The sequence below is a fragment of the Alternaria dauci genome, chromosome 4 (assembly GCF_042100115.1).
Source record: "Alternaria dauci strain A2016 chromosome 4, whole genome shotgun sequence".
In the NCBI taxonomy this organism is placed as follows: Eukaryota; Fungi; Ascomycota; class Dothideomycetes; order Pleosporales; family Pleosporaceae; genus Alternaria; species Alternaria dauci.
In genome coordinates, this window is record NC_091275.1 from 65242 (window position 1) to 75427 (window position 10186).

At 51.0% G+C, this 10186-nt stretch overlaps 2 protein-coding genes across 2 annotated transcripts; one reads left to right on the forward strand and one right to left on the reverse strand.

Annotated features, from left to right (window-relative positions):
* Positions 1 to 3794: 3794 nt before the first annotated feature.
* ACET3X_004690 (uncharacterized protein) lies at positions 3795 to 5264 on the forward strand (the record flags this gene model as incomplete). Its single annotated transcript, XM_069451360.1, has 1 exon — positions 3795 to 5264. One exon carries the CDS (start codon positions 3795 to 3797, stop codon positions 5262 to 5264), a length of 1470 nt encoding a protein of 489 aa, XP_069306734.1.
* A 1296-nt stretch (positions 5265 to 6560) lies between these two features.
* ACET3X_004691 (uncharacterized protein) lies at positions 6561 to 9908 on the reverse strand (the record flags this gene model as incomplete). The annotated part of the gene is made up of 4 exons (XM_069451471.1): positions 6561 to 6581; positions 6631 to 7159; positions 7206 to 9633; positions 9683 to 9908. The coding sequence occupies 4 exons, from the start codon at positions 9906 to 9908 to the stop codon at positions 6561 to 6563; spliced, it is 3204 nt and encodes a 1067-aa protein (XP_069306735.1).
* Between the last annotated feature and the right edge of the window lie 278 nt (positions 9909 to 10186).

Here is a 10186-nt window from a genome sequence, read left to right on the forward strand (position 1 = left end):
ACTGCAGTGTGGAGAAAGCTCCTCAATAGCTACAAGAAGTATCACGACGGGATGCAGCGTTGTAAAACCGAGAAGGAAAAGAACAAAGTACAGTCCGCGCTCGACAAGCAACTCCAGTCCGGCGAGATCAAGGACATGCTGAACAATTTTCGGGACATGGTTCGGTGGTGTTTCATAATGCGCGACACCGACAGTCTGGATCCCTGGCGCAAACCCCTCAACGTTGTCACAGCAAAGCTTACTGTCAACTTCACGTATCTGCAGCACGATGCGTGTTACTTCGCTAACGTGGAACAAGAAGAGTCTCGCGTGCTAGCCGCGGTCAAACAGCATTACGAGAAGGAAGTGGAGGCCTGGGAAGACCAAGGGGGAGAGAGCAGCAAGAAGTCCAAGCCCACCATGCCCCCAGGCGCAGTCGCAGACTCCGAGGCCTACCGCATTGCGCGACATGTCAGCATCTTTCCTAACCTTATGGCCGCAATCAACAATTGGGATGCCGACCAGCTTATCGGAGATCGGATCCTCGACCCTCACCGCAGTCTCAGTAATAACAACGAAAACCTCCGCACAGCTCTTGTGAACAGCGACACAATTCGACACTCATTCATCTGGGACATTGCATTGGAGGCTTGCAAGGGCTCAGCCAAGGTCGCATACATTCACAAGACGTTGGAAGAGCTACGCAACAAGAAGACGACCATTCCCCATCCCCGTCCTCGCGCACACCAAGGAGAAACCCTAGAGTACAGAGCCAAGTACGTCGTACTCGCGAGCTCGACATTGTCACGTGCTCTGATCTACGCTTACATCTGCCAAACGTTTGGAGAGAAACACGTTGTTCATGCCTACAACGCCGTGACACGGGACAAGGAAGTACCCAAGTGGAAGAAGGTCTGGGATGAGGGGGGCGGCAAGGTCGACGATGGCGTCTATATTCTCGTGGGTGCAACGGGCGCGATGTGTCAGTCAATATCGCTTACAGAGGGCAACATCTTGCATGGTCTTGAGCCTCAGAGTAACGCGCATATTGCTGAACAGGCTGCGAAACGCCAACATCGCATTAATACGAGGTTCGCCGAAGTCTTCGTTGAATGGCTGACAACTACTGCCCCTCAAGGATGCCGAGACACCATTGACATGAGGATAGTCAAGAACCTCCAAGCTAAAGGCTATTTTCAGAGCACGATAAAGGCGCAAGACTGAGATACTTTGAAGGAATGACTGCCCGGAAATCGCGGAGACATACTGTAACTTTCTCAAGTAGTCTGTAGTACAAAATCGATCCCATGACTCAATACCGATATAGGCGCACCAGACTAACATAGAGTAACGCTGTACGTATTGCCTACTGCTGCCACTGTAGGAAGCCTAGAAAGTTGCCTCTGTTAGCAATAGCAAGTTACTGCTGTACCTAGGTAACGTTGTGAGTGGAAGCGCTGCTGTCAGCCTGACTTGCGGGCGCGTGGTCTTCCGAGTCAGGCCGAATGCAACCTACCACACTAAATACTACTCCATGCTTCGCAACCGCTTCGCAATGTGCCCTCGCTAGCAACCAACCGTTGCGGCAACTTGCGTCCCAAGCCATATCGCAACCGCTTCGCAACGTGCCCTCGCTAGCAACCAACCGTTGCGGCAACTTGCGTCCCAAGCCATATCGCAACCGCTTCGCAACGTGCCCTCGCTAGCAACCAACCGTTGCGGCAACTTGCGTCCCAAGCCATATCGCAACCGCTTCGCAACGTGCCCTCGCTAGCAACCAACCGTTGCGGCAACTTGCGTCCCAAGCCATATCGCAACCGCTTCGCAACGTGCCCTCGCTAGCAACCAACCGTTGCGGCAACTTGCGTCCCAAGCCATATCGCAACCGCTTCGCAACGTGCCCTCGCTAGCAACCAACCGTTGCGGCAACTTGCTTCCCAAGCCATATCGTGATCTAATGACATAGTTTTGTACGACGGCTTACGCCGAAAAGTCAGACATGGATGCGATACAGGCTCTAGCTGCAGCCTATAGGGTATATAAGCTCTCGGCGGTACAGCCACCTACTGCACTGAAATACGAGCTAGACCAGGGACAGGACTTCAACAAGAATGCGATTCGGAACACGGTGCTGTGCAACACCAAGGCGTTTGCAGATTCCAATGAAGCGAATCTACCAAAGCGAGAATCGGAGACTGAACAGCAGCATCACGACAGGATTGCACGCCGCATTTCAGGAGAATCAAACTAGGGCGATCGACTCGTTCGTGGAAGATCTGAGGAACCAGTGGCCAAGGCAGAGTCCCAGCGTGCCGTCCAGGACTGAGTATACTGCCTACCTCGACGTTTTCTCTACAGCGACAACCATTAGGAATCAGTTTGTTCATTGGTTCAACAACCGTCTGTTCATGCAGCAGACTTGTCAACAATCAAGCCAGCTTGATCGCTATCAAGCTGGGGCATCAAGCTGGCGTATCAATCAAGCTAAGCTAGAGTAGAGGTATAAATCAATTAAGCCAAGCTACTATAAGCTAGCTTGATTGTTTGGCTTGATTGGCTTGATAGAATTAATACTCTATAAAGAAGGTTAAAGTAAGTAAGTAAGGTCACGTGGTGATAAGATCACGTGGTGATAAGATTATATAAGGATACCCCTACACTATCCCCTTTTAAGCTTCTTGAAAGGGGGATTAATTTTGTTAAGCTAATCAAGCTAAACAAGCCAAGCTTATTAATTTTAACCATCAAGCCAATCAAGCTAAGCTGAGGTAGAGGTACCCACTAATCAAGCTAAGCTGGGGCACCCAGCTTGATTGGCTTGATTGTTGACAACTCTGTCATGCAGTACCTTGGACAGTCCAGAGAGTTGCCCAAAAGGTGTTAGTAGGTGTATGAAGCCATACCGTGGTCTCTGCGTAACTTGCCCTCGCTGGCAACCAACCGTTGCGGCAACTTGCGTCCCAAGCCATATCGCAACCTTGCAGCTGGAACATTCGGACGCTTTAACTACCTTAGGGCTGGCGCTCCAACCTTCTTCACGCTGCACCTCTAAAGGCAAATACTAGTGTTATATTATTTGGAACTGCGCTCTTAGATGTACGAGGCAGAGCGACCCTCCCTATCTAGGACTACCTCTTTGAGATCTTTCGTGTCTTCAACAACTAAACTTTAGTATTCAATATTATATAAGAATAGCACTCTAAAAAGAGAAATAACATGTATTCTACACTCAAGGACGCGACCTCTTCTGGGATTAGGGACCGTACTCTACCTTGTTAGTCGGTGCGACTATATGCCGCACCTTGCCGGCACGCCCTGGCCCCCTGCTTTCCATGCCACGTCTTCTTTTCTCTGCTGTTATTCTTACTACTTTTCTACCCACACACTAATCGCTGGCTTAGAGCGTCAGCCTTGGTTCTAAAATGGATCAGTTACAGCTCGATAGTGACCATTGTCAGGATAAACACAGCGGAAGAGGCTTTCCTGCACAGTGGGACGCTACAGTCGCTAACAACTTAGCATACAGCCCACCTAACCCGTCCTACAGCAGATTTCTTGCGCGTCGTCTCGCAGAACCATGCCGTGTACCAGGCGATGTACGATACGCGGGATGGATCGTTCCAGAAGTAGGCGACGACGAAGCGTGCAAGCCGGTTTTCATAGCCCACTCGACACTAGATGCGATATGGCTGCTGAAAGAGACGCTGGGTGCCAGCACACTTGACGCAGAAAATTGGGGGCGTCTCACAAGCGCTGCTATGGACTTTGCTAGTAGTAAGTCTCTAGAGCCTAGAAACTTAACTACAGCGCGGCTAATGACGCCAACGGAAGGCATCGCGGAGGACCGCATGGCTATAGACTCAGACAAGGACGATAGCATACCGCCATCAGCACAGAGGGCTACAGGCGACCTTGTGCCGTACCGTAAACGTCCAGCCTCCTCATCGCCTATTCGCAGCGAGATCCGTGCCAACAGCTTAAACCGCCTAGCAATACAGGAGGACAGCGCGGACGAATCGACGGCTAGGGCTAGCGAAGTCAACACTATGACAGTACACGCTGGCAAAGACACAGCTAGAGCGGAGGGGGGACACGAGCGCGGAACAAGCGACGAGGACAGCGAAAACCAGAGTGCGACGACGCCTCTATCCGTAAAGAGGTCCGCAACAGTTACAAACAAGAATCGTCTTGCAGAGCTACGGCGTACAAGAAAGCTAGAAAGATCGCGTGTAATAAAGCTCGAGGCGATAGGCTTAAAGGAACCGCCTGAGAAGATGCCTGCGCAGGAACGTATGGCGTACGGCAGCATTGCGCCAGACGATGAGCCGACGATCTCTTGGATCTTCAAGCAAAAAGTCGCGGAAGATGCTGATTTCTATACAGCCTCGCCAACACCCTACTATACTGCCTGCAGCATGCTAGCAAAAGCGCGTGCTTTTGGAAATGCAACCTCGCAGTACAGCGCTGCGCAGTTCCTGCATAATTGGCGGAAACAGGGCACGCCGTTCTTGGTAAAACCAGTAGATCGTTATGTTCTTACCCAGACGCAAATGTCGCAGTCAGTGGATAGTAGCGCAACACTTCATACTGATGCCGACAATGCATTCTGCTTTGCCTGGGACATGTGCACACGGTACGAGACGATGCTTGCAGCTGTAAACATTGGCACTCGCTGGGCTTTCGCTTTGCTAGGGAAGGCGTACGCTCGCAAGGTCGACGAAATCCAGGTCGCTGATCGTCTAGCCAGTAACGACAGAACTCGCAACAGGTACGGGAAGGGCCAGGCACGAACAGAGGCTATCACATATTTGGTCCATCTGGTTTGCCAATCACCATCTAAATCTGACCACGCAGCCTTTCGTTACCGCCTAAAGCGAGCGACACGATGGTTCGACATAGTTCAAGCTCTAGGCTGGGGATCGCTGCTGCTCATACCCCACGAAGAGGTCTCAAACCATTGGCTCGAGCGTGTGCTGCGGAAGAACCAGCGCGATGTTTTTCTTGAGCTAGTGAAGCGCGAACGGCCGGAAATTTGCACGGCAAGCAGGGCCCTCGAAGCCTGGCTAGGGCCGGATGGAATTACTGGTGCGCCGATTGCTGGAAAGGAGAGGCTTAGCATTGAAGCGAATGCGCTAGCTACGGCGGTGGGGTTAACAGAGATTCCAGACAGCGAAGCCGAAGATGACACTGATTCTGACGCATCGGAAAGTATCCCGGCATCGCCGGCGCCATTGCGACAGATGTCGGTACTTGAATTATTCTGTCCTGTAAGCCCTATAGGTTGAACAATAAACCGGGTTACCTGACGACCCTGAACTATGCGCTGCGGAAAAAGAGTGATGGGCTCGAAGAGCACAATGCTGAGCTTCTAGCGACACTCTACGGAAGTAGTGAGGTAGACGAGAGTTGCTAGTCATAGCGGTGCTTATTAGCAGGTGGGGTGTATGCGTCCGTGTTGCGGAAGCTTGCCAATTTAGTGTTAGGCTAGGTCTGTCGTCTAAGTCACCGGCTGTACCGTGGCTCTCGACGATTACAGCCTGCTAGGAAGCTGCTGTCGTATTGCGATACAGATAAGTCAACAACACCGCAGGCTACAAATCTACAAATAACTACAAAGAAGAGCGAAACACATAGCGGCTTCCTCTCTTTTCCTTAAAGGTTGCCGCGCAAGGTGCTATTACCTTTGCCTGCGGAGAATAGTAACAGGATGCCTCTACACTGTGCTACTTCAGCCACTAATGCAATGTAGACTTCGCAGGCTCTATTCTCTAGTGCCTGCGTCTTTTTACTATTACGTTAATTATGTAAATAGTAGAGAAGAGACACAGTTAAGATTAAGAAACGGATTACATGCGACAACGATAGTACGGTTAATATTGGGGTTGGTGTTTTTCTGAATTTACAGTTAATACGAAATATTTTAAAAAATCATAACACTACGTAACGTGTATTAATCTCTTCAAAAGCTGTATAGGATAGAAGATGTATATAGTATATACGTGTTTTATAGGAGAGAAGATGTAAAATTATAGTGGAAGCTATAATAGCTTACTCTACACTGGGGACTCCTGTATAATAGTATGACATCGGTCAACCCATGCATAATCAGAACTACCAAACACGCATTGAATAAAACCTTTAGCATCGCTCCGTAGTCGCATTAACTCTGTACGTCTCTTCTCAAGAACGGAATCATAGTTGATCGCTATGTCGCTGTTCCTTGGGGAGTCTCGACGCCCACTAGTAACCCGAATCCATTGCAGTTGTCGAAGGAAGCGGTTGTTGCAACCTTTGTGCTCTACCCCAGATAGTACTATGTTAGCAATGCTTCTTACTTGGGAAAAGGGCCTCTCTTAGGGAAGTCTTACCAATCTTCTTCGTCATCTCCCGTACCGAAAGCACCCAACCATCGTCTTCCTCCGACGGGAAGTAATCTGGTCGAAGAGACCAGAGCATTCTTGTTACCAAGGCGGCCGCAAACATTTCAGAGTTCTTGGTTGGTCCTTTGGAAAACTCAGTCGCATTCACCGCTACAGTAGGGGTAGCTGAAGAGGATGCAAGGGTTAACACCAACATGAGCATTAGATCGCATTTTGGCTGACCTAAGCACTCGATGAGGCACTGACGTGCTCTGTGGTAGTGTTCACGAACCTTCTGATTCATGCCGGACTTTGAGAACTGGCCGTCCAACTGCTGAAAACCTTTTTCAACTAGCGGCGGGATGGCGTTAAAAGGGATTTGGCAACCAAAGTCGATAGTACTCTTTGTTTGCGAGCGCCGCTTTGCTTGGTGTACTGCCTCAATCGCTGCCCGCTTGAGGCTGCCCGGTCTCGCCGCTATAGCGGATGGGGCCGGAACGTTACCGACTAGCCGCGTCATTCTCCGGTAGCTCAATCGGCCATGGTATGAACCAGGCACACAGTCAATGCGGCACGCCGCTAGAGCTGACATTATGGCGCTGATCCAGTATTCCTCCTTCATCGCCTTGGCCCTGGCGTGTTGCACGGCAGCGCGTAACACAGTGAACCAGCTCGCGTTCTTTGAAAAGAGGTAGCTACTAGATTGGCCATGGCTGTTAACACACTCCCAGTAGAGCTCTTGCGCAAAGTCGCGTCGCGTCTGGCTTCTCAAACCCGAAGTCGCTTCTGGATAAAAGACAGGAAAGATCGACTCGTACTCCCTGTACTGTGTTAGCGGCTGATATTTGAAACGCTAATTGCACGAACCCTGCAGAGAAGGGGTGCTCGCTTTCAGCCCAACGCGTCACCTGCTCTTGCGCCTCCTGTCGTGCCTGCAGTGTTGTTAGGCTTACGCTTTGAGCATTGCCCCGTCCGCCCTTGTTCAGAGCGCGATAGAATTGGTGTGTTACGAAAGCGATTGTCTGCGGCTTCCACATCTCTTCGAGCACCTCTACTAGGAACTCTTCTGCGCCACGAGGCCCTTTACCTGTGAGCCCACCAAGCTCACGGAACCATACCTCGCTGTGACAATAAGCGGCAACCTGGGGCCCATAGTGGTGGCGAATGGAAGCAACGTGCATCATAATAGGTCGTCCATTGTCCATGCGCGGCCAACGCACTAGGTTAGCATGGCCACTGCCTTGCAGATTGAGCATGTTGGGGTCGATAAACGGCCACCCACCCTGCTCAATGCTTTCTATGGTGCAGAGAGGCCCGAGCACTGAGCCCACTAAAGACCGGGGGAACCCAGTAAAGCAGTAGCTGCCAAGGCGATCGAATGCGGCCACACCTTCCGCTAGGGCAAAAGGCAGCCCTTTAGAGCCAGCAGCCTTGAAGCGACGATAAAACTCGTCTGATGCGTGCGCGAACAGACTAGCAAAGGAGGAGAGAACCTTTGGAAAGATGCGTTCTTTGAACGCGAAGAGGACATCAATGTAGGTAGGTTGTTCCAGCGAGAAGTACCGGATTAGCTGGAGGATAGGTTGAAGCACTGTCGCAAAATTCCGTTGACCGTCAGCTAACTGCGACACCTGCACAGACAGAACTTGCTCCATCCTAAACGCGTACAGTTCTTCCTTTATAGCGGCTTTAATCCGCTGTTGCTCGCGAGCGAACGGTTGGGAAGACGTAGGGTTATCAGGAGTCTGTTCGCCTCGCAATTTCCGCAGTAAACGCTGCCGCTTCGCCGCTACCCGAGGGTTTAGGTTGCCATCCTGATCTGGCAGCGTCAGGGCAGCCGTGGCAATGCCCTTGGTAGCAAGTAAGTTGCCGGGGCTATGGCGTATAGTTCGCTTAATGTTGGAGTACGCCTGAAAATAACCACTAGTCAACACGCTCGCACCGTTGTTCTGATAGCTCATGTTGTCCTCCATTACAGCGAGCACGTTGTCGCGTAGGAATGCTGGGGGCTGCGCGGAGGAGAAGTTGCCGTACGATGGATGGAAGGCAAGAGGGTAGAAGGTAAAGTCGCGCGGGTGTTGGTATTGGCGAACAACGTTGTTGCGATTGGCAAGGAGGCAGCGCGCAGGTGCGAGAATGACACCGACGTCATTAGAGGCGTTAGGGAGGTTGGAAGATGCTATTGAGTGGATGTCGACCGCTAGCGCGTAGGAGACCGTCTCAATGCTCTCCAGTCTATACTTGTCCTCTAGTGCGCGTAGAAGATCCTGTGTGTAGTTATCAAACGGCTGTTGATGGTCGTGCGGCGGGGGAATTGGATCGCCTGTTTGTGTACCGCTCTGTGGGGGCGTAGCCCCCTCTGCGCCGCCTTCGGACCTAGCCGCCGCGTCTTCAGAGTTAGATAAATCATTCTGAGAGTTTGGTAAATCATTCCCAGAGTTTGACAAATCATTCCCAGAATCAGACGTCTCGCTATCAGAGTCAGACGTCTCGTCATCAGAGTCAGACGTCTCGTCATCAGAGTCAGACGTCTCGTCATCAGGGCGCAACCGGGTTTCCTTAGGCAGACTATTGAGTTGCTCAGTAGACAACTCAATTGGAAGGTTCTGCCCGTAGTCATACGCATGGAACGCTGGCAGGTTCTCAGTCCAGAACGGATCCTGCGTGTTCTTGCGCACGTACTCTGGCCACCCTTCCATGAACTGCTCCTGGAACGTTTCCCACTTGACGATTGAGATCGATTGCGACTGGGGTCCATCCAATTTCCAAGAAGCCTCAACACCCTCTCCAAGTAATACGCCTGTAAGGAAGACTTTCTTAATGTACGACGTAAGGAACAGGGCATGGGAGGGTTTGAGAGCGCTGTGCTCAGACGCCTTCTCGCGGCGTTTGCGACGTTCGCTGCCTGACAGAAGAGGGTCTACTGTGCTATCGACAGGGTGCATAACAATAAACCAAGATTCGCGCGTTCCACCCTTTGCAAGACGGAAGGTACGATGCTCCATATCAAACGACAGTCCGTGGCTGTGTTTAGCGCTGTATGGAGCTCGCCAGTGTTTAAAGCTGATTGTTACGTGGTCGAAGAACGTAGAGAACTTCACAATGGGTTGGAGCGGCCGGCCGATGATAATGATAAGGTCGAGGTGGAACTCAGGGATAAATTTGTCCTCAGGCTTGGCTGGTCGGGACCCAACGCGCCTCGATCCGTAGTCTATCGTGTATCGCTTCTGCAGCATTCCAATAGCCTTACTGCCGTTAAATTCGGGGCTGTCTATCATCTTGATAAATCCCTTCACTACTACGTAGTTACTATATGCGTACAAGTAGGATGCTCTTAAACTCACCAGGTAGTCGGTGGTCACCTCCGCTGTGGTCAATAGCCCAGGTAAGTTGATTATTCGCTATTGCGTCTTCGTCCCCAAGGCTGCTCTCGTGGTATTCTTCTCCATCATGCTCGTCAGGTTCTCTATCGTGCTCATCAGGTTGCACATCTTGGTACAGGCCGTCCTCCTCTCCAGCACTGCTGTTATCGTAATCGCTATCGTTTTGTTGTGCAAGATCTAAAGACATGATGATAAGAACAGTATTATATAAAATAGTACGTTGGCTAAGGGCTGAGGATCTTGTAGGGTAGATCGATAGATGATGATCGAGAATCACAATATCCAGTGCAGAGGAAAGAGGAGAGGAACAGTGTCTATTGGGTTAGGGCTAGGGTCAGATACGGATTACTTCCTCCAAGCCCCTCGTTGTTTCTGTCGAGTCTTTTCGCTTGGAGAAGCACTGCCCTCTACAGCTACCTGGTCGCCAAGGGTGTGTTTCTTACGGTGTTTCTTTCGGGTCTTTTC